This window comes from Phyllostomus discolor, chromosome 10 (genome assembly GCF_004126475.2).
Source record: "Phyllostomus discolor isolate MPI-MPIP mPhyDis1 chromosome 10, mPhyDis1.pri.v3, whole genome shotgun sequence".
NCBI classification, from domain to species: domain Eukaryota; kingdom Metazoa; phylum Chordata; class Mammalia; order Chiroptera; family Phyllostomidae; genus Phyllostomus; species Phyllostomus discolor.
Genome location: NC_040912.2, coordinates 79,651,365 through 79,674,442, shown reverse-complemented (window position 1 = coordinate 79,674,442; position 23,078 = coordinate 79,651,365). Strand labels below are relative to the sequence as shown.

The 23,078-nt window shown below is 46.4% G+C and overlaps 1 protein-coding gene and 1 pseudogene across 1 annotated transcript in view; both read right to left on the bottom strand.

The window, feature by feature from the left end:
- Positions 1-23,078, bottom strand: part of EXOC4 (exocyst complex component 4) — a 676,926-nt gene that overhangs the window by 49,498 nt on the left and 604,350 nt on the right. Inside the window, exons 15-16 of the mRNA XM_028525527.2 lie at positions 8,801-8,942; positions 488-666 (exon numbers count right to left, since the gene is read on the bottom strand). Coding sequence (XP_028381328.1) covers positions 488-666; positions 8,801-8,942 — 321 coding nt within the window. The remainder of the gene's footprint in view (positions 1-487; positions 667-8,800; positions 8,943-23,078) is intronic.
- LOC118497183 lies at positions 2,782-4,054 on the bottom strand (annotated as a pseudogene).

Here is a 23,078-nt window from a genome sequence, read left to right as displayed (position 1 = left end):
GCGTTCACAACCACCCTGAAATCGCTGCCAGTCCGAGGTGTCTGCTGGCCTCCGACAATCACGCATTGTCAGGGAGAAAACTCCCCCTTTCGGTACCAATTTTAGCCACTGAAGGATTTCTCAGGGTTCTCTCCTCATTGTGTGTGCGTGTGTGTGTGTTTCTTTTCTGTTATGAGCTCCTCTTGAGGTAACTCGTGGCCCTCCGCACATCCATCCAGCTTTCCCGAGTGGTGTGTCAGGGAGGCAGCCGGGCTGCCATCTGCCTTATCTTGGATTGAATCTCCTTATCAACCGGGAGCAGATGGCAGCCATATTGGTGTCGACCTGGCCATACGCAGAGATACCAGGTACTGCAGCTTTCATCAAAAAAGAAATAAAAGTCCCAACAACCTCTTTCTGCAAAGTTTGAACTTCAGTGATGTAGAAAAACCAGGAAAACCGTAGCCCTTCCCCCCTCCCATACTCGAGGGCCAGGGGCTGGACTGACCTTCAAATATGTACTGGAACTTGTGCTGCTGGAGGCTGGCGCTCATGGCCTCTTCGATGGCACTGATGTCCTTGTTGAGCTTGACCACCAGAGGGTCGTAGTCCATGCTTTCCACGTTAGCGACGATGGCATAGTTCCCCTCCTTCGCAAGAGGGATGAGATAGTGGAAGCAGTGAACCCTGAAAGAGAGAGATTGGGGAGGGCAGTAAGCAAGAAGTCTTTCTGATGAAAACGATCTTTAAAGAAGCAGCGGCCCTGTAAAGTTTTATGGACCCCTCCCCTTTTTCAATGGAAAGCCATCGTAGTCATGCCACAGAACAGCTCAGGGACCTTGAGCACGTCCGCTTCTGCGGTCCTGGCTTGTTCAATCCCCGAGTTGTGGGGGAGAGAGAGATGAGCGCTGACATCCTTTTCGGTGACCGGACGGCATGCACGGTGTGAAAAGCACCACGTCTTCCAGAAGATACCGTCGTCGTGAAAATGAGAGGCAGATGTCACAGGTCTCACATGTGTAAGCTTTATAAGACTGAATTGGTTTCGATTCCCAATTCCAACACGTATTACCTGTGTGATGTTGGGCACGCTATTTCCCCTCTCTGTCCCAGTTTCCTTACCTGTGCGACGGGAATGATAACAATAGCTAAGGAGCTACTACACGGAGACCGTGTTACATAGGGTCTGGCATGAAGGGAGTGCACAGTAGTGTTGGCTACCATCATGATAGCATATTTATTAACATTAGTCTAGTATGAAATAAAACACCGAGCAGTGATGAATTTGTTAAAAATAGTGCGAGGCGCTGCAAAAGCCTTGGGCAGTATCCTGAATGATGCAAGAACAGGCTTCACCATCACCTTCCTTTTTTAAAGTCAGGTTTATTAAGAAATAATTTACAAACAGGAAAATCCGCCCTCTTAAGAGTACTGTTCTGGGATTTCTGACACGTGCACACAGTTGTGTAAGAACCACCATAATTGAGTTAGAGAATGTCCTTGCCCCCTTCGAAGTCAACCTCTACTCATACCCCAGGCTCCTGCAACCACGGATGTGTTTTCTGTCCCACAATTCCATCTCGTCCAGAATGCCACACAAATGGAACCGTACATGAGTGTCGCTGTGGAGACTGGCTTCTTCCTTCTGCCTAAGTGTCTGGGACGAGTCCACGTTGTTCACTCCTCCACCTGTGCAGGTAGCAGAGTTTCACTGTTCTCCAGTCGGCATCTGTGCTGTCTCAAGTTTGGGGTGATTGTGGATAAAGCTGCTTTACATACGGGTTTCTGTATAAGCTTTTGTTTCTCTTTGGTAAATACCCAAAAGTGGACTGGTGGGTCATATGGGAAGTGCAGATTTAACTTTATAGGAAACTGCCAAACTGTTTTCCGAAGTCCTTGTGTCGTGCTTTCCGACCAGCAATGCACAGGATCCCAGTTGCTCCTCGCCCTCCACCAGCACCTAGTGTCATCAGTTTTTTAAAGTTTGGCTTTACTAAGGTGCACTTGGCACAGAAAACTGTAAGATATTTAAAGTGTTCTGAGATAGGTATACATTCTGAAAGGATCCCTCCTCCATCTAGTTAATTAACCTCCATTACGTCACTTATTTATTCTTTGATTAGTGAGAACATTTAAGTTCTACTCTTGTAGCAAGCTTCAATGATACAGTCCAGTGTCACCAACCAGAGTCGCCACGTTTCACATCAGGTCCCCAGACCTTGTTCATCTTACAACCAAAGTTTGTACCTTGCTCCGGCCGCCTCCTCTTTCCTCCACTGCCCAGCCACCACTTCCTCTTCTGTTTCTATGAGTTTGGCTTTTTTTTTTAATTCCACATGTATAATACCACAACGGTTCGTCTTCCTTTGGCTTATTTCACTTAGCACAATGCCCTCAAAGAGTGTCTGTCAGTTAAGACATTTTTTAGTCATTCCAATAGATGTATAATGCTATCTCATTTTGGTTTTAACTCATATTTTCCTAATGACTGATGATGTTGGGTGTACTTTCATGGACTTACTTATTATCCATATATCTTTGTGCTCACATCATTTGCCTAATGTTTTTTAAAGTAGGTTGTTTGCTTTCTTACTAAGTTCTGAGAGTTCTTTATATTTTCCAGAAGCAAGTCTTTTATCAGATATGCATCTTTGCAAATATTTTCTCCCCATCTTTTACTTGTCTTCTCTTTCACATAAAAGTTCTGAGTTTATCAGTCCTCTGCTGGCAAATCTGCCCACCACCACAGAGAAGGCCCCTGAAGGACCTCCCCTCCTGCTCTGGCAGCCCCAGCACGGCCCCCGCACCCCCGACTGTCTTCATCCTGCTCTGCGCTCCTTCCGCCGTCCCCCTGAGGTCTCCCGGTCCTCACCCAGGCCGTGTCTTGCAAGTCTGTGCTTGGTTCACTTTTCTTTGCATCATCCCGGGGATCACACATCACACCAAAGCCAACGGTCTTGCCACCACCATAACGGGTTCTGAATCCAAACGCAAAGGTGACATCTGGTGTGTTCTTGTACGTTTCAGCTGGTTTTCCCCGACTTTCCGGCTTAGGTACTGCTGCCCTCGCAGGGTGAAGGACGTCAATGGCCACCTGTTTCCGCTGCAGCTGTCTGTTGGTCATGAACTTCCTGGTCTGGGTAGTCCCGGTGTCGTTCATGATGGTGGTCCATGTCCGAGCATCCAGGGAGGGAAAGAGTCCCTTTTCTCTTCATCGTCACAGTGTCTTTCACAGAAGGACTTTACACTTTGATGAAGTTCAATTTATTATTTACTTCTTTTATGGACAGTGCTCTGGGTGTTAGATTTAAGAATCTCTGCCTAACTAAAGTGACTAAAATTCTTTCATATGTTTTTTTCCCTAAAAGTTCTAAAGCTTTAGGTTTTACATTTAGATCTGTAATCCACTTTAAACTAAATTTTATATAGTATGTGCTATATTCTTATAACCTCTTCCTGTAAGGGAATCCAAATATCTTGACGTCCAGCTCATTTTCATGATGGGTAATCGTCTAATGGCTGCTGATCAACTAATGACTAACTACGCCAATAAAAGCTCATTCTGACATCCATGTGCATTATAATGGGCAGCACTATTTGGTCAAGATAGCAGTAAATGCACTGGTTACAGATCCCTCTGGAATCTGATCTCTCTGATGTAGTAAAAGTCAACCAACCCTGGTGCAGGATTAATGACTAGGATAATTGACTGGTATCGTGGCTGAAATTCACACTAAGCAGTTCTTAATTGAAAATAAAATCAAGCCATAAATGCTCAAGTATTTCTACAGTACATTATAAACACTGTAACCTCAGCCAGTGGTGGGAGGGCCATGGACAGAGGCATGGGGGGGTGAGCAGAGAGGACAGTTTCAGGGACTGATGGGGTTGCTCCGGGTCCACAAGGATCACGTGACAGAGGCATGAGGCGAGCTGGGGGAGAGGGGCTGGGGCCAGGCCGCTCTAGGCTCTGGAGGCCATCCAAGGACTCCGGACCGTGAGAAGCCATAGGGACCCTCAGGAGGCTGGGAGGGGGTGAAATGATGTAGTCAGATATGACCTTTGGCAAGATCACTCTGGTAGAGTATAAAGGGCGGACTGACGGTGGAGCACGGGACTACGTAGGAAGTTATTCTGAATGGGAGGTGATGGCTTATGTGATCCTGACGTGAGTGGCAGAGAGGAGAGGTGAACACTGTTTTAAGGGACTGTCTTTCTCTCCCGAAATGGTTAGAGATAAAAAAGAAATTAAAGTAGTCACTGACAGATATCAAAAATTTTTAGAAAAGTGTTTTTTTTTTCCCCTTGTCTTTTGGATTCTGGCACCTTGTTCCTGACCTTGATAGGACATTGGCATCAAGAGTTTCTGCCAATAATGCTGATTACACAGTGGAATGGTGGAAAGTTCAGAAAGCGCACATTTAGGGTCCCAACAGGGACTGGCAGTTTGCACTTGAACCTGCTTGGACACCTGCTGACGGTGAGATTCTCGGCATCTTAGACCCAAACTTCTTCTCCCAAAGTTCCAATATGAAAGAATACTGAACCCTGTGTTATGGCCTCGCCATGTCTTTCACTTCTTGGGGGTGTCACTTGCCTTATGTTTCAGACTGTGGCCAGGCACTGCTTGGTGGTTAACTGTGACCTATGGTGACACAGGGAGAATGTCAAATGCCCTTGGATGGTCCCTGTACCACAGAACCTACTGGGTTTGGGGTCACTTTTGACTTGAACTTTAACAACAGTAAAGAAAAATAGGGGTTATGAATATGAAAATATTTGGGAGAAGACAAATTTTTGGCATTTGAAGTCACTCTGGACATCTCGCTAGCATTTCCCATGATTTTTTGGTCTCTTCCATCTGCGCGCTTTCTATGGTGGGCGACAGATGCCAGGGACCCTGACTAACCGGCCACTCTCCACTGCACCGGTGCGTGGACAATGGGAGCTAAGTTCTAACCCGTTCTCATGGCAGGATGGGGATGGAGCACACACGAGCTGACTACCATGACAAGGATGACACTGGCCACATGACACCTTTGTGTCCCTCAAATACATGTAGTGAAATGCTTGGTGAAGTCAGAATCCCCAAACCGACTCGTCGTCTTTAACGGGAGACGGGTTTGATTTGGGGAGACAGCACTTAATTCATCTGGGTTTGGTGTCGAGCCAGCTAGTCCTCGAGAGTCACTGGTGTTTCCACTGAGCACCTAGTAGGCAGCAGGGCGCTTCCTGGTCCTTGGGCCGTGACAGCGAACGAGGTGCACCTGGTTTCCACCCCTGGGAGCCAACAGCCTTTCCCGCAGTCACCCACTGTGGTGGGCACACAGCAGTCTGCGGTTTCAGCATTGTTATGCTACGGCTGAATGATTGGCTTGGGATGTGTCGTAGTCATTCTGTAAACGGATTTGTCATCAACTGTAAAATAGAACAAAAAGCTTCGTACTGTGACAGGGAATGCGTGGTGTGAGCGTGCACGGTCTGAGCTGCACACGGAGTGTTGTTAGTGTTGTACACCGTGCTGCAAACAACACAAAGACAAAATGGAGCATATTCATAAGAAAGTGGCCTGCATGTTGAAACAATGTTATATGAGGAGGTGAGGACATTCAGTTTAGAAAAAATAAACATGTTTAATATTCACAGTAAAACTCAGCCATTTTTGTTATTCTTCCTTCAAGTGATCTTTTCCTGTTTTTTTGACAAACGTTAAAGGAGATGTAGCGGTGGATGTTACAGCACTGAATGGTTCCTTGTAAACTTAATAAATAATGACCAAACCGTGTTCGGCATCATAGAATAGTACTGCCAAGATGTACAAAACAAAAAGGGCAGAATAGAGGTCAAAGATTTAAAAGACTTTACTCAAACGTGTTCAAAATACCCCGCTTGGAATTAACTACACTACAAGCAGATAATTCTAAATGTAGAAGATATCGTGGGCCCACACGATCAATAGCGTAATTCCAGGAGCTGCAAGAGTAATGCGTTTGACGTTCCCTCGTTTTTCTGCGCCACCGGCTAACAGAGGCATCCGAACGTTACCGGGTGGTTTTCTTTAATGCCTGTTGCATTTACCTAAGCATAGAAAACACCTGTCATCCTATAAATAAATAGAACACAAATCTAGATATTACTGTAAACCAAATTAGAAAGCCCAGAGGAACAGCTTTATTTCTGGACAGCTGAATGTTAAGAAATGGGTTTAGAAATGATGCCGAGTAAAACGGACTCCAAACCGGGGATGCTCCTTCTCTCGCTCCGCCCACAATAAAGGTGCTCGCAAGCAATAAAGACGTAACTCACTGGACAAGACAATGAAGAGTAAAACAACAAGTAGCACATGAAATGTATTGCTTACTATACACTTTCTGGTGCTAAGGTTTCTGATCTGAAGTTTCTAAAGCCCATACCCAACTGCCGATTTGACATTGCTGCTGGACTTAGACGCCTATTAAGCATCCAAACCGCATGTCCCCAAAATGGGATTCTTGCTTTCCACCCCTTGCCCACCCTCTGTCCTCACTCAGTCTTGCTCACCACAGCTAACGGCCCTGGCGGTGGCCCCGCAGCTGGTGGTGTCCTTAGTGCGCTCTCTCTCTCTCTCTCTCACTCACTGCTTCCAGCCCTGCGCCCAATCTGATCTTTGGATGAATGTTATCAGCTCTCCCTTCAGAGGTGTCTCTAGTCCAGCGCTCCTCACACGCCCACCTCCGTCACCCTGGTGCTCATAGCTGGTTTCACCTGGTCACTCTGCTTCCATTCGCCCTCTCCCTGAAATTCCTCTTCCATGTACAGCCAAAGGGATCTTTTAAACATGTCAGTGAATGTCAGACTCATTTTGCTTAGCATGATCCTCTCGAGGTCCATCTGCATTGTCTCAAATGGCAGTATTTCAGCTTTGCTTATGGCTGAGTAGTATTCCACTGTGTATATAGACCGCATCTTTATCCAGCCCTCAACATGCTACGTGAAGTCAGACAGAAAGTCAAGAACCACATGATTTCAGTCACATGTGGGATATAAACTGAAAGCAGCAAATGAACAAAAACTGAAGAAAAAACAAAATGAAAGCAAACCAACAAAAATGAAGAAAAACAAACAGAAACTCACAGACACACACAACAGCAGGGCAGTTGCTGGGGGAAAGGGGTGGGGAGGGCAGTAGAGGGTAAAGGGGGCCAACTACGTGGCGACGAAAAGAGATCTGACCGTGGGTGGTGGGCACACAATGTAACATACAGATGGTGTATCACGGAGCTGTACGCTTGAGACCTATGTAATTTTACTAACCAGTGTCACCCCGATACATTTAATTTTTTAAAAAATGGAAAAAATGTGAATGATGAATGAACATGTCTCCCTTGCAAAGCCTCTTACGCCCGGGTGCCTGACCTGCCCCTCCACGCCTGCCCACCCCCCGTCCACCAGGCCACTGTCAGCCGGACCCCTCTCCCTTCCACCCCCGACTCTGTCTCAGGGCCTTGTGAGCGTTCCTCCCTTGGAAGAGGCTGACACTCTTTCCCCCTGGTCTTTGTGCAGGTGGTTCCCTCTTAATACCTGGTCATGTTTTCTCTGAACGCTCTACCTAAAAAACAAACACGCGCACACACAAACAGCCAACAAGATCCCCCTTGCGGGTCCACCGCAGCCACTCCCTGCACTGCCCGGAGGCCAGCACCGGCCACATGCAAGCCCCTAAAAAGCTACCAGTCCCGCTGAGCGTCCAGCACGCAGATGTAAAGACTCGGGGCTGCCAGTACAAACTATCTCCTTAATAATGTTTATGCAAATGACACGTTGAAATGATGTTTTGGTTACACTGGGTTAAATAAAGTGCATTGTTATAATTTAAACTTTCCTCTTGTTTTCAAATGTGACTGTTAGAAAATTTAAGTTGCCTGTGTGGTTCACGTGTGGCTCACTTTGTACGTCTATTGGATAGCGCTGCCTGGTTCCATCCTGCTTTTTCAGTGTGTCGGTTGCACCTCTCTGGACTGTCTCTGTGTTCCCTCACTGGCTGTTTCCCCCCGGGAGGGTGTGCTTCCTGGGGAGCCGCGGCCTTGAGCGCTTTGTCCCTCGAGGGGCCCCACCGACCTTCGGAACACTGCCCGGCACGAGGAAGGCACTCGGTACATATTTACTGAATGAGGGAATAGGCAATTAGACTCCCTCATCCTTCCTTCCTACCATCTCTGTGGGTGTAAGAGGTTACCAAAGCGAAACAGAACATTCTGCATTGCAAAGGAAGAAACAAGAGGCCAAGGGAACAGTACCTTGGAAACTATGTGTATTTTCTTGAATTATTATTTTAATTTCCTCTCTTCAATCGGGTTTTAAATGTTTGAAGGAAAGGATCACCGTCCTTCATTTGATTGGCAGACACCTTAGTACAAATATCAAGGACAGTGGAGTCGTCATAATCGCAAAGCCGCCACATTCTGCAAGCTTACTGTGTGGCAGGCATTGTGTTAATTATGCCATTTATAAAACTGTAAGTTAAGAATTATCATTTCCATTTCTAAGATGAGGACGCTGAGGGTCAGTGAACTTAATTAAACTGTCTTAAGACTGACAGCCAGCTGGTCCAGACACCCGACCCGGGCCATTCTGCTGCCGCAGGCCTGGCTGGCGCCGAGTCACCGTGCTCACAGTACCGCACCTTGAGCGCGGTCGAGTGACGCCAAACATCACACTCAGTGGAAGAAAAGGACAGCACTGATAATAACCAAGAATTACGGTGAGACTCCCCAGAGACAAGCAGGTGATTTATGACCCACAGTGTCTTTCACCCTCGGTCCTGTGCGGAGTGGGGTTGTACCTGACTTCCAGGTGGAGGACTAGCAGGCAGCGGTCGGCCATGTCCTGGAACGATCTGGCCAGCTCGCTCAGGGTCTGCGTGATCTGCTCGGACACTGGGGGGAGGTCCACGGTCACGTGGCCATCCTGGGCCGGAGACAGCACTGAAAAAGAGGGGTGAGAACAACGCCAGTCATTCCACGAGGGGCCTAGAGACACTTCTGAAATGACATGCTCTTTTGTCGCTCATCACGTTGTTTTTACCAATTCAGCGAGTGCTGGTGTTGGCGGCATTAGACACCCAAGACAGGGTAGAATGTTTCTGTCCTTGATTAAAACCAGAAGCCCGATGACTGTTTTGAATTTGCAGAATGACAAAAGCAGAATCTCGGAGTTGGAAGTGACTTCAGCGGACATCCGGCCCAGCCACGAGGCCTGTGCCTGAGTCACGCACACGTCCTCCAGGGACTGCTCACCCACCAAGCACATGTGTGGAAGGAAATGCAGGGCCTTCTGAGGCGGCTGATTCCTTCTATGAAAGCTTTGACCGTCCCACATCAAGCCGTATCTTCGTCATTAAATTCTTTTATTTAAAAAACACTTTATTTTATTTATTTCTAGAGACAGAGAGGAGGAGAGACCTAGAATAGAAACCTTGATTTGGTGTTCCATGTACTTATGCACTCACCGATTAATTCTTGTATGTGCCCTGACTGGGGAGCAAGCCCCCAACCTTGGGGTGCTGGGACGACACTCCAGCTGAGCTGCCCGGCCAGGGGTGTCATCGTTAACTTCTAATCACTGGCTCTGCTTCGCCAACTTCACAGTCATTCTCATGTGTCAGCCCTTCAAGTATTAAAGACATTTCCTTTGTCTTCCTTGAAGTCTCTTCCCTTTTCCAAGCTAAATAGCCCCAGTTTTTCAACTATTCTCCAAATGAATGAACTGAAGAATTTCACAGTTCTCATACTTTACCAGCAAAGCCACAGCAACTGCTGTGTGCCTCCCCCGAAGTGTGGGATGCAGGCGCGGACACAGTAACTACTGCAGAGTACCCTGACCTGTCTGGAGGGGCGATCCACTCCTTCGCTCTCGACGCCACGCTGCTCGCTGGAAGCCTGCGGTGCCCAGTGGCGGGGGTGCTAGCGTGCTAGATTCTGCTTTCACTCACATAGAGCTTGCAGTCAACTGAAGTCCTAAAAGTCTTCTTGGAAAGTTTTATATAGAGCTACCTTCTGCATCTTCCCTAAGTAACTGATAAAATATTTACTAGCACTCGGACACCGCCTTCAGGAAAACACTGAACAGCAGAAATGTGAACTACATTTGTTTATGTCTATATTTCTGTTGTGCAGCCGGTTCCCCACGACTTCTTCCAAGTTAATGTGGCAATTTCGTTCAGGAGTTCTTTTAAGCCCTGACTGGACTGGTGTGGCTCAGTGGTTAGCTATTGTCCTGCAAAGTGAAAAGTTGCCGGTTTGATTCCCAGTCAGGGCATATATATGCCTGGGTTGCCAGGGGAACCAGGTCCCCTGACTAGGGGTGAGTGAGAAGCAACTGACTGATGTTTCCTCCACACATTGATGTTTCTCTCCTTCTTTCTCTTCTTCCCTTCCCTCTAAGAATAAACAAGTAAAATCTTTAACATTTTTTTAAAGTTTTTTTTAGTTCACTAGAGCCTCAAAGACTGGCCTTGAGTCCTGACCTCACTATTTATTATGTGACCAGGAGCTAATTACTTAAATTCTGTGTGCCTCGGTTTCTTTTTCTGTAAAGTGGAGATAATAGCGCCTAGAGCATGGAAGTGTTGAGAGTATTAAATAGGTTAATGTAGATAAAACACTTAAACCAACAACACACAAAACTTACTCAACATTAACATAAATAATAAACATGAATAATTATTATTACTCATTAGCATGTGATTTGTCCAGAGTAAGAAGCTAGCTTATAGCAACAAGTTACTTAGAAGGTAATTCCATCGATCTTGAAGTTCAATTTCCATTTATCAGTATTTTTTGCTTTTCCATCTGAAAATTCTCCTCCTCACTAGAGGAGGCGGTGTCCCCAGGATACCGTGAGGCACTGCTGACTAGCGGTCAGGCCGTGCACACCTCAGAGGGTAGGAGTCACGCGTGGCTGCCACAGCACCTGCAGCTGTGGGCTTTCAGAGCTGCGTCTATTCCTAGACTCTCGCCCAGCCCCCGGGCGGGACTAGAGAGACGGTTGTGACTTAGAAGGCCATGTTCCCCACTATGGAACCAGACTTGAATAAATTATCACAGCAAACACAAAAGAAGAAAAATTTTGATTACAGGACCTGATGTGTAAGGAGGAAGGGAGTGTAGCGATGTAGGTTTAGAATTATCAGCAGCCTGGGCATTACCTATGATGCTCCCCGACTCGATCTGCAGGAGGCCAGATGTGTGACGTCGAGTTCCCTTTCTAATGTCAACGTTATTCAACGTGCTTCATCCCATGAAGCAACGGTGCTTCATTCCTGCGTCAGATCACAGCGTTCCTAATGCTTTCGTTTGGCAGGCTGGATGAAGGCAACCATAGGAGATGGTGATGAGATGTTTCGAAGCATGTTAGGGCTTTTGAGCTGCTGGATTCCTCCGCTGTGTGACACTAACTGTGGCACAGAGAGATGCTATGTACCAATGAAGAGGCAGAAATCAGGCCCTGAAAAAACTGGACTCGTGTTCTGAGGTTCAAAGTTCTATGGCCATCCCCCTTTTCATCAGGGGATACGTTCCACGACCCCCATCGGATGCCAGAGACCTTGAGTGGTACCGAACTCTGTAGACACTGTTTTTTCCCTACACTTCATGCCTTTTTGTGTAAAGGAAGTGTTTATGGCATCTCTTTGGCATGTCCAAATCACCAGCACCTTCCACCTTTCGTGTTTTGGGGCCACTGTGAAGTGAGATAAAGGCGACTCGAATGTAAGAGCTGTGATACCGGGACAGTGGGCCTGGTACCGGAGAAGGCTACCCACTGGGTGGCTAACGGGAGGGCGGCAGGCCCCGGGGGGGGACGTGGGACGGATGGATGAGTCGAGTCCCAGGCAGGGTGGAACGGGGTCACAGGAGATTTCATCATGCTGTGCAGAATGGTGCACACCTGGAAACTTATGAACTGTTTATTTCTGGGATTTTTGGATTGCAGTTGCCTGTGGGTAACTGAAACCGTGAAAAGCAAAGCCACAGATAAGGGGGAACTATTGCATTAATATTCCAAACTCTACCAATGGCATTCTGGACAAATTCCACCAAGAAAGTAAGATATATATATACCTCAACTTCTTATTACAGAAATATATAATTTCAGTATGTGTAGCAACTGACCACTGCCAAACCATGCCATTAAAAAATATCCAAGCAGAGTAAGTTAATGGCAAGCTAAGCAGCCAGGATAAAACTTGCAATGAATGAGGTAAAAACAATTTAGAAGAGCAACACTATACATTTTGCTTGACTGCAATTTATAGCAAAAACATCACATTTTAGTAAAGCAACACGGAAAATTAGGCCCCAAATTTCTATCGCAAAGGTGGCTTGTTCAGTTTTGAGGGCTCACTGAAGTTTACAAAGTTTTTTACTGAGAAAGAATACACTGAGCAAAGAAACGCTGAGCGTGGCAGACGAAGGCCACGAAGACAGTGAACTAGCCTATAAATGTCAAACGGAAATCTACAAAAAAGCAAGGCTGACAGATTCTGCCATTTGGGAGATTACAGTCAAGATAGGAGGTTGCTAGATGCACACACCCCCCCCCTTGCACACACCCCTTTAGAGGCTACGTGGTCAGATATTTATCTTGGGGATTGTTTCACACTGGCGGACCACGCATATATTGTGGGCTTTAAAAACACTAGTACTTGATCCTTTTATTCAGATGTGCACTTTGAGCTGTTTTTCTGATACTGGGGATGATGGGTCACACCAGATCATTCACGATATCCTTGTCCCTTGTAGAGCCATGGCATAAAAGCAGGCACCTTTGAGACGCCCAGCTAGCTACCTGTAGCAATGCCGCTGCGGCTTTCTCCACCACAATGACTGGCCTATAAGGAAGCAGAATCTTGGTCTCTGGGCCAAACCCTGCTTGTTGGGTGAAGCAGCAGAGATTTCTGATTTTCCTTTGCTCACTCTGCTAGAGACTCTGGAAAGCTAAAAGCCTGCATTCCCACCTTTGCCTAGTGGCTAGAGGTGGCTACATGCCACCATATGGCCAATGACCCTCAAAGTATTAGATTCTTCGCTGGCAACTTGATCTAATGCTGGGCTAATTCTGCACCTCACCTTTTGACAGGGAGGTAGAATGAAACAAAAGTATGGATTTGGTGCCACTGAAATTTTCTGGATTTTATCCTCAAAAAACCCTTCAGTTCCACTTGTTCCCCCTTCACTAGAGCTTGGCCGGCCCCTTTCCCTTACTCAGTGCACTTCCCAAACTCATGCTGCTCTCCCCAGGCTCTCTGTCCTCGCTGCTCTCTGTTACTCCTGCCCTGGCCTTTCGTGAACTCTTCCCTGTGCCATGATCTGATTTCTGCCTTCGCCTCTTTGTTAAATAATTATCCAGATGATCACCAATGACAGCCTAACCTCGAAATCCACTGGGTGCTTTCCAGCATTAACCCCATTCGATGTGACTGGCCATTCCCTCCTGGAAATTGTTTTCTTTCTATGTTTTCTTTTGCCACGTTCCTCCGGGTGTCTTTTCACCTCTCTGACACTGTTTCCACAGTTTCCTTCACCCATAAAGGCCAGCGTTCCCAAGGATTTTTTTCCTATTGGTCTCCCTTACTTATCATTCTGTATGTTCTCTGAGTGAGCTCATACATTTTCATGGTTTTTGCTATTATCTAGGAATGGATGATGCCTAAACTTCATTCGATCAGCTGTTTGCCAGCTAGCTTTAGTGGTGCATCCCACAGGCATCGAAAATGCAATGTGCTCGGAACTAAACTCATTATCTGTCTCCAGCACCTGCTCTTTATCCTGAATTCCCTGTAAATTCCCTGTCAATTCAGGAATCTCAGCTGCAGACATTAGAGTAATCTTTGCATCTCTTGTCTCCCTCACTTGCCTCAGCAAAGAGTCATTTCTGCCAACTTTACATCATATATGATTTCTTAATATACTTTGTCTTTTCTATTATCTACTATTGTTTTTCTGGTTTAGCCCTGGTCTCTTCCACGGGCTACTGGAGTAGTCTCCTGACACCATGCTTTGTCCCTGCCTTAATTCAATCCTCTATATTTAGGTAATTAAATGTTATTTATCTGAGACACACATTTGGCTATGCTAATTTATTGTAAACACCAATTTTTTTTTAAATTAAGCAGAACCGATGCTTTAATTGACCAACATAACGGGACAAATAATTCACATAATTACAGATTAATAAAGGTCAGGACTGAGAAGGAACAACTTGCCATTTACAACTACAACTTTCTCCTTAGTTTCTTGAGTATATTCTAGAAACAGTGGGGATAGTGGAGTAGTTTATTACAGCTGGTTTCCTGGGCTATTCAAACCCTTGCAGAAGTACAGTTTAAGGTGATTCTGGTCAATGCCTACAGCCTGAGCACTTTCCCTATAAATTGGGATGCCTTTAAAAGTCATGTTAACTTCATGAGGCCATCTCGCTGCCACCGAGATGTGGGCTCTCTCTTTTCTACTGACACCAAATCGCTGGCATATCAAATACGCAGCATCTCACAAGGCAAACCAACATATTAGCTATTATGGAGAGCAATCAGCAGAGTTCATTAGGGTGTCTCAAGTGGTTCCACATCCCAGTATTAACCAGACTGAAATCTGTTTAGGTCTTAAAATTAGTCAAAATTGGACTTATTCAGACCCAGAAGAGCATCTGTTTTCAAGGATGCAGCTGCTACACTTTCCATGGCAACTTACTGTGCCTCCTTTAATTGATTCATATGAGGGTGTCCTTGTGCATCTGCAATATTATCTAAAATTGTTACAACCTGAGCTCAGACTGGTATCAGCTGTCAACAAAGCGATACATTGAAAAGGGAAGGACGGTTATCACAGCAGGAAAAGAAAGGTTAATTCTGTGAATTCCAACTTTTTAGCAGACAGAAAAAGACAAACGATGAGGGATGATCCCAGGAGATTTTTCTCACTGGAAAACATTTTAGAAGACCGTATTTTGGTACAATCATTATTTGACTCCTCTTCCTATCCACGGAGAGAAATGACGGACACCACAAAGTGACCTCTGCTTCAGCCTGGATGGAATTACTTAATTCCCCATCTTATTTAGCAAACCGTGGTGATAGCACCTTCCTACCTCCCAGAACAATGTGTTATTAGGTTTTATAAATAATTTTGAGATCCTTTGATTTTGTTACCTGCATGATATTTAAACAAAACAAAACAAAACGGGAATGCTGAGTAGGCTGGGGACATTAAGAATTAATGGGACATCTAGGGTCAGTGGGGGCCGTGACAGGAAACCCCCCCCACCCCACCTCCTTCCCCTTGGTGAGTGCCTGTGGGGTATGCTACTTCTGAGCCTGACACGGGGGTAGAATTCAAAGTGTTAAACACACTATAAAACCACAGTTCCAAGTCGGAACTTGAATGCCAGCTGGCTCTACCTTGACCTTCTTAGTTTTTCTATACCACGATCCTTACTTTTTATTCATTCCCTTGAATTATTTGCAAGCCCGTAAGAGCAACTCTTTGCCCAGCCCAGTGTTTTGTACGCAGCAGACACTTTGTGAGTGTTAAATAAATTATTTATCAATAAACCTACTGGTTTCTGGAATGGATATGTGACCTTCACATGCTAATTAGATGCTAACAATTAGCATCTAGTTTGGACTTCTGTAGGATAGAGATGTCCTTCCCTCCTTATCTGAGTCAACGGCTCCAAATTAAAATTTGGTGGTGACAGCCCTGGCCGGGTAACTCAGTTGGTTGGTGTCCCTCTGACACACCAGGTTGCAGGTTCCATCCGGGGTCAGGGCACATGCAAGAATTAATCAATGATTGCACAAACAAATCAAACAACAAATTGATGTTGCTGTCTGTTCTGTCCCCCTCCCCCCGCCTCTCTAAAAATCAATTAAAAAAATTTCATGGTGACACTTTTTGACCACTCTTTCTCTTTCCTGAGACACATTTTCAACACCTAGCTATTCTCTGCCAACAGTCTAGGCTTTAGTCAGTATCATCAATTCACTTGTTTAGACAGCCTTTCCCACCTTCCAAACTATCTATAACCTAGTTTTAAGTTATTTTGCTACGTTTCTACATTAGGATGAGCCTTATCTAAGAAACATGTTTAGTAGGTGCTCTTTATTTTGCCTATTTCAGAAGCAATGGCCCTCTTATCCCCAAATAAGAACTGTTTCTTTTTGGCTCAGATTTCCTCAGAAATTTTGGGTTTGAGCTAGCAAAGGCCATTGATTTTTCTAAAGTCAAAGTGCTGGCTCAGATTGTCCCCTGACCTACAGAATTAGGGTGGCAAAGAACGGGGACACGGTGAGCATTGTCCAGACTGGACCCCAGTCATGCGTCCCCGCGCACGACCAGCTCTGGAAGCACAGCCCCTTCCGAGACACAGCACCCGGCCCACGGCCCTTTTATGTCTAACGGCGTGTGCGGGGGCGAGAAGGCTCCTCACTGCGGCCTCGGCCAGGGAGCTCTTTTGTCCATGCTCACGGCGGACGAAGGGCAAATGGAAGGAATTTCTTAAAAATTGGGGTGGGAAAAAGTGGAAGAAATTCCACTTCTCATGACCCGGAAGGAAGAAAGAGATTAGGATGGGGGACCTAGAGGGGAAGGGGAAGGTGTTCGACTTATATCTGCCTTTCCAGGGTCTCGTCACCTAACTGATGATCCACTCGTGGTAGAAACGCACACTTCCTGTGAGTGTGGGAGGCGAAGACCTACTTCCTGTGGTGCCACGTTTTACTGCAGTGGTCGCGGGCTCCGCCTTTCCCCTGTTAGTCCCACCACCGTGGGCAACATAACTTCTCAGCGTTCTTAGGAACATCTCCCTCTCGTTCCTTTTACTCTTCCTTTTCTCTAAAATGTCTCACGTTACCCCAATAACAGAAAGTAACTCTCTGGGGAGGAGAAGATATGCCTGCCACACTCACTGCCCAGGTGACGACTCGAAATGGTCAGTAACACCTATTTTAGAATGTGTTATTATAAGTGTCGCAGGTTCGATTCCCAGTCAGGGTACATGCCTGGGTTGCAGGCCATGACCCCCAACAACCGCATATTGATGTATCTCTCTCTCTCTCTCTCTCCCCCTCGCTTCCCTCTCTAGAAATAAATAAATAAAATCTTAAAAAAAAGAATGTGTTATTATAAGGCCACCCCCTCCCCCAAGACCAAACTTTTATAAAGAATTGAACTTGAAGGATCCTGACTAATTTTCATCCTATGAAACCATACTCTTTTCAAAAATTTTTGTTTATTATTCCACTTATTCATGCATTCATGGTTGATTCCTGTGTGCGCCCTGACCAGGGTTCAAACCCACACCTTGGTGCATGAAGATGTTGTTCTAACCAACCGAGCTGCCAGGCCAGGTCCTAAAACCATATTTTTCTCTGCTGCCTCCCAGAGAAATAAAATTCATTCACTTTTTATTTCCTCTAGAACACAGTTCTTAACAACTCCAAGGCTCTTTTCCTCAGTCACACGATGAGGAGTTGCTATGGGGACCAAACCAGGGTGGGTGGGGGGGCCTGGCCCCTAACAAGGTCCCTGCTGCAGAACCAGAGACCGCCCTTGGAACTGCGGGCACACTCCGCGTCCCTCTCGTGGCGGGGACTCGGTTCCCCTCGCACTGTGCTTGCCTAAGGCACCCCTGGCACAGCGTGAGATCCGCGGGAACAGAGGCAATGCCTTTATTCTTCCCGTGGCCTTTCACAGCCTACAGTTCTCCCTTATACTCCGCAATAATGCCTGTTGAATTTAATCTTTAAGGACAAATCAAAGAATTTCGTATCTTTTTTTTTCATTATATCTTCACAATGCCTTTAACGTAACATCTTCCAAACAGTTCACTGGCCTGGAACATTATTCTACTTCAGGGTAAGCAACTAAGCTCCAGAAAGGCTACGGGTGTTTGAACCTGAAGAATCATTCCAAATATTGACCTATGCAGCGGGAACAAAGGAGATTCGTGTAAGGTGCATTGTGAGGAGCCAAACAAAAATAAAAACCCAGACGAAGAGGAGAGCTATTTCCTTGGGCTACCACAGGATGAGAGGCCGATTCTGAGCCCATGTCACACACGCGACGGGGCACCGTTCTGCAGAGGGAAGACCACGTCCCATTCATCACGAAGTGGGGCTCCATGGCAGTAACAAGCCTGAGCAAGCCCGGGGCCTCCGAGGCTTTCAGCTTCGGGCTCCGCCCTCTGCACAGTGCAGACCAGCGACACAGACTTGGCTTCTCCACATCCTCAGTGACAGTGCAGACTGCAGTGTCTTTGGGACCTGGGGGGTGGGGGGGGCATTGATATTGACTTTTCTTTTATTCCAAATAGTCCTCCCTGAGGCTTTGTAAAAACCTAATTATCTACTCAGAAGGTGAGTAGTGTGGCCAAATCAGCCCCTGCTGGAAATGAACGTTTCTAGAAATGGGGGAAAAGGCTAACGAACAGCGTCCGTCTTTCTGTTGAAAGGCACAATTGTGGAGCCATGTTTGATTTCTGGGGACTTTGTAAGCCTTTTGTATTTCTGTAAAACCCTGCATCAAAGAGCATCTTGAAGTGTTAACAAACACTTAACCAGATATTTCAGGTGAATAAGTGACACAGATTTTTACAGAATTTTAGAGGCAAAAATATTATATGGCAAAGAGATAGGAGTTATCTCTTATTAAAACAGCACCCTTCCAGCTCAGCAGTTGCAAACCTTCCAGAGCGCCTCAGTGGACGGCCTATTCGCTGTGTAACTTAGAAACACTGGGCCCACCGACAAACGGTGAGGCTGGGCCAAACAGACATGCAGCATGTTTTCCAATACGACACAGCAAATAAGTGCCGCAAATAAAGACAGAACTAACGGACTTAAACTCCCATCTGGGGTCTTTCTTCAAGTTACCTTTTTCCAGCAGCCTTTTGTCTCGAGTTCCCCGTCCAGGCAGCGGCACCGTTCACAACTTTAGACCCAGGTTGAGAAGGAATCACTACCTTCCCAGCTGAGAGCAAGTGCAAGCTCACTTTCCTCCTTGGATCCCCAGCACACAGTGCAGTTTCCAGAGCCAGCAGGTGGCTGTCAAGTACAGTGAACAGGAAGGTGCCCCTTGGAGACAGACAGCTCTACATTCAAATTCTGACGTTCTCAGAGCATTGGGGCAAACTTCTCTGTAATAGACTCTCCGTGTGTAAAAGGATCATCAGACCTAACTCACAGGGTCCTAATGATTCAATGAGAAAATGCTTACAATGGGGTTAAACGCCCAAGTGCTTACTAAGTATGTTACTACTGCTTCTATCATTTATTCTATATACATGTGTTCAATAAATAAACAACAAACCTCTATTTACAGCCTTACGTAGGCTTTGGGACAATTAGACGAGCTTTATCCATGTAATGACAAACCCTGGTGAGCCACTGTGACTGCGGAGCACAGCTGGCTGAATCCTGGAGTCCCTGGTCACTCCGATCCTATCAGCGTGTGCACAACACAGAGACAGCTGACTTATCTGGAAGACGGAGCTGAAGTTGCCACCGAGTTCACAATCACCAAGACTAGCTGTGTGGTTGGCACCGGCTTCCTCCGAAGCACGTTGGGAGTGAGAAACAGAGGCGGAGTTCAGTTGCCACCGCGCGGTGCAGGATTCGCCGGTGGGAATCTGGTAAGGGGATTTCTAGTCGGTGAGAACAGGCACGGCCACTTCTCCGGTACGTGGTAAAGGCAACGGTTCAGTGCTCGGAACAGACGCTCCGCGCAGGCGAAGTGGATGAACCAGTGCCGCACACACAGTGATTAATGCCTTGTGAAGGCTAATAAGATGCAGCCGCATTTCTGTCTCTGTACATTAGCAACACATGAATACCATTCACGCACCCAATCCAGTCTTGCTATATAATCCCTAGAATAATTAGCAGTTCATATAGAATCAAGTTTCCTAAAAACCAGAAGATAAATAATCTGTTGTTATGCCAGTTAAGGGTAAGCTACATAGAAAAGCAATCATTTTAGCTGTCAGGTGATTATATACTTTCAGAATATTGCCTCAAAATCTAAAGAATTTTCTCCCCCTAAGTAAAAAGATATGAGTGTTCTCATTAATTATGAGCCTGATTTCCCTAAGACAACATTTCTTTTTTACTGGCCACGTATGTACAGGTTTAGGCAGTGGTTAAATTCTGACTCAACCACTTACTAACTAAATAACCTCAGGCAAACTGTTGAAGCTGTGAATGAGCAGCAATAATTTCTGTCTAGGAGGATCACTGTAAGAATTCAATGAGCTAAAGCACATGAAGCACTTAGAACAGTGTTTGGCACATAGTAAGTGCTTAGTAAATCTGAGTTATTGCTGTGGGACCTCCTGGCGAGGACCCCGGAAGACTGAAGCTCCTGGGCTTATCTCACTGCTCATCAAAACACCCTGCAAAAAACTGGAGCACTGTGGGCTTAGTTGCTCACACGGCCAGGGAACAGAGAGGAAACAATACATGGATATACCGAGACATTTACACTGTGTAAACTCACGACCATCTGACTTTTAAATAAGGAACCACAGAACTATCAGAACACAACGGAACTCTGGAAATGGGCAGTGAGGACAAGCAGGAGAAAAAGGGGATTAAGAAGGGTGGCAGGTTTAAATTTTATCTCGATGCCGAAGGAGAAGAACTTGCTTCAGAGTTGCCGGTTTAGTTAATAACAGAGGTGGCGTTGCAGGCAGGCAGAAGCAAGTGGCGGTTTGGGGGAAAGCAAGGAATGATGGCGCCCGGAGCCAAAGCAGGCTCCCCACACTGGCCCGAGGGATGCAGGGCGGGGATCTGTGTTTTCAAGGACAGGCTGGACGCCTGCGGAGCGCAGGCGGGTCTTCGGCGAGGTGAACTCAGGAGTCACTCTAGCAACGAGAAAGGACACTGGGGAAAACTGAGACACTGCTTCTGCTTCTGAGCGATCGGGTCTGCCTTCCTCAAACGGGGCCTGAGAGGTCCTATTTATATTTATATTTGGGTTCGGCATTTATTTCTCGGTCACAGCTTATTTTCCTGCTGCCACAGGCGCTGTCAGGGGAGCAGAGAAGAAACGCACGTGGGGGTGTGCCCGCACGTGCAGCGAGGGAGGAAGGATTGTGAATCCACACAGCCACGACATTTTGACCTGAAATGACAGAAATTACTTTCACTCGAGGAGACGGAAATTGTGTTATGAATTATTTCAATACGCACACGAAGACACTGACAAGTTAGGACTTTTATTCAGGCTAAAACAGCTGAATTGGGCTTATTTTGGAAAGACGGTTTTTATATTTACTGCCATAGGAGATGGGTGATTTTATTTGCTTTCTTGGGAATATATTCCCCTTGCTAACACCCCACATTAAATTTACTGCAGGAAGTGACACAGGAAAACACCTTGTGCCTTGTCTACCGTCAACTCGGCATCACCTGCAGCCACTTCCCTGGACGCTGGGGACTACAGGAATGTGTACACTCTACCCATAAACTACAGGAACTGTATTTTCCAGCTTCTTGCCAGCAAGATTCTGGGAGAGGTGCTCCCTGAGGCGAAGGGGAAGGCATTGTTCCCCGAGGCAGGCAGGTGGCGTGCAGGGGTGCTCCCCCCCCCCCCGCAGGTGGGGGAACGGCGGGCGCCTCGCCTGCACTTCCTCCTTCCCAGCAAGCCAGAAGCTGCTCCCTTGCTCTCTGCTTCCGTCTGACTATGCTGTCTAAGTCCTTCACCCAATTTGTAAAGCATCTGATACTACACATTAAATTCCTCCTTGCTTGAGGAGCCTAGAGGTAGTTTCTGCTTTCCCGAGAGCCGTGATGCATAAAAATAACCTTCTACTCATGAACTATTTCTGAGCAAAGGCAACTCAGAGCTCAGAGAACATCTGGAGCCGGAAGGAGCGGGGTGAAGGGTCACTAAGAACGTGCCTCTTTCCCGGACGCTTTCCCCACAGGCTGGCCTCACGTGCCACGTGCCTGCTATGCACTCGTCTGTGGCTACAGGTCTCTGCTTCCCTTCTTATGGCCTCCCACGTGAGCTCCCCGGAGAGCCCTCCGGACGCTGCACAACAGTGTGGTGATTAAAAGTACGGACTGTGGAAGAGGCAGACTGGAAGAATTCCAATCCTGGCTCCGTAACCTAATGACTTAATGGGTCCTTGGGTAAGTTATTTCCATCTCTCTGTGCCTCAGTCTCCAGTATGTAGAAGTGGAGATAATTATGGTATCTACTCCATGGGTTATTGTGAGGATTTAAAGAGAGAGAGAGAGAGAGAGAGAGAGAGAGAGAGAGAGGGAGGGAGAGAAAGAGAGAGAATACACTCTAGCATAGAATATTTAATATTATTTTACATGTTCGGTTCATATTTTATGCCTCAAGCCTTCCCCACGCCTCACCATGAGCTATATTCCCTTTGACAAGTTCTAGTCATGGGTCACACCTTTATTTTCCCCAAATGGCTGATGTTTAACTTTCTGAAAACTAACCACCCAGCTGCGCCAGGTGTTTACTTTCTTTGCTGTGTGAACTCTGGTATGATAAGGCGACATTCTCCAAAGACAACAAACATTTTTACTTTCCCAGCAAATGCTTACTTTTGGTCTATTTAGGTACTACAGGATATTTGGTCTCCACGTTTTTTCCTCTTGAGAAGAAAAAAAATCATCCAAAGGACAGGTTAAAAAATGTACTTCTCATCTTATTTTGGTCAAATTGAACTTTGTATCTGTGGGGCCGGTGGACATGGCCCTTCCCTCTCCCACAACTGAGGGCTGGTCAGACAGCCACTGGCCAGAAGGAATGCGTACTGTTTTGGGAATGGATTGTAACTTCCTCTTTATCTCCTTTTGGGAGCAGCTTCTTGCCCTGTGACAGCTTCTTCACCTTTCACACACTGAGGTAATGCAGTTTAGAATCACAGGTAGGATCTGTGCCTTGTTTGTTTGGGACCCCTTAAAACAAGTTTCGGACCCGGGGCGGGGTGCGGTCCCTCTCACACCGACGGTGATGTGAGGAATAAATGGTGTGTCCATATCTGCTAGTCCTCTGGGTGGGCTTTTTGGAATACCACAAACACTTAAGCTCCTCAGTTTG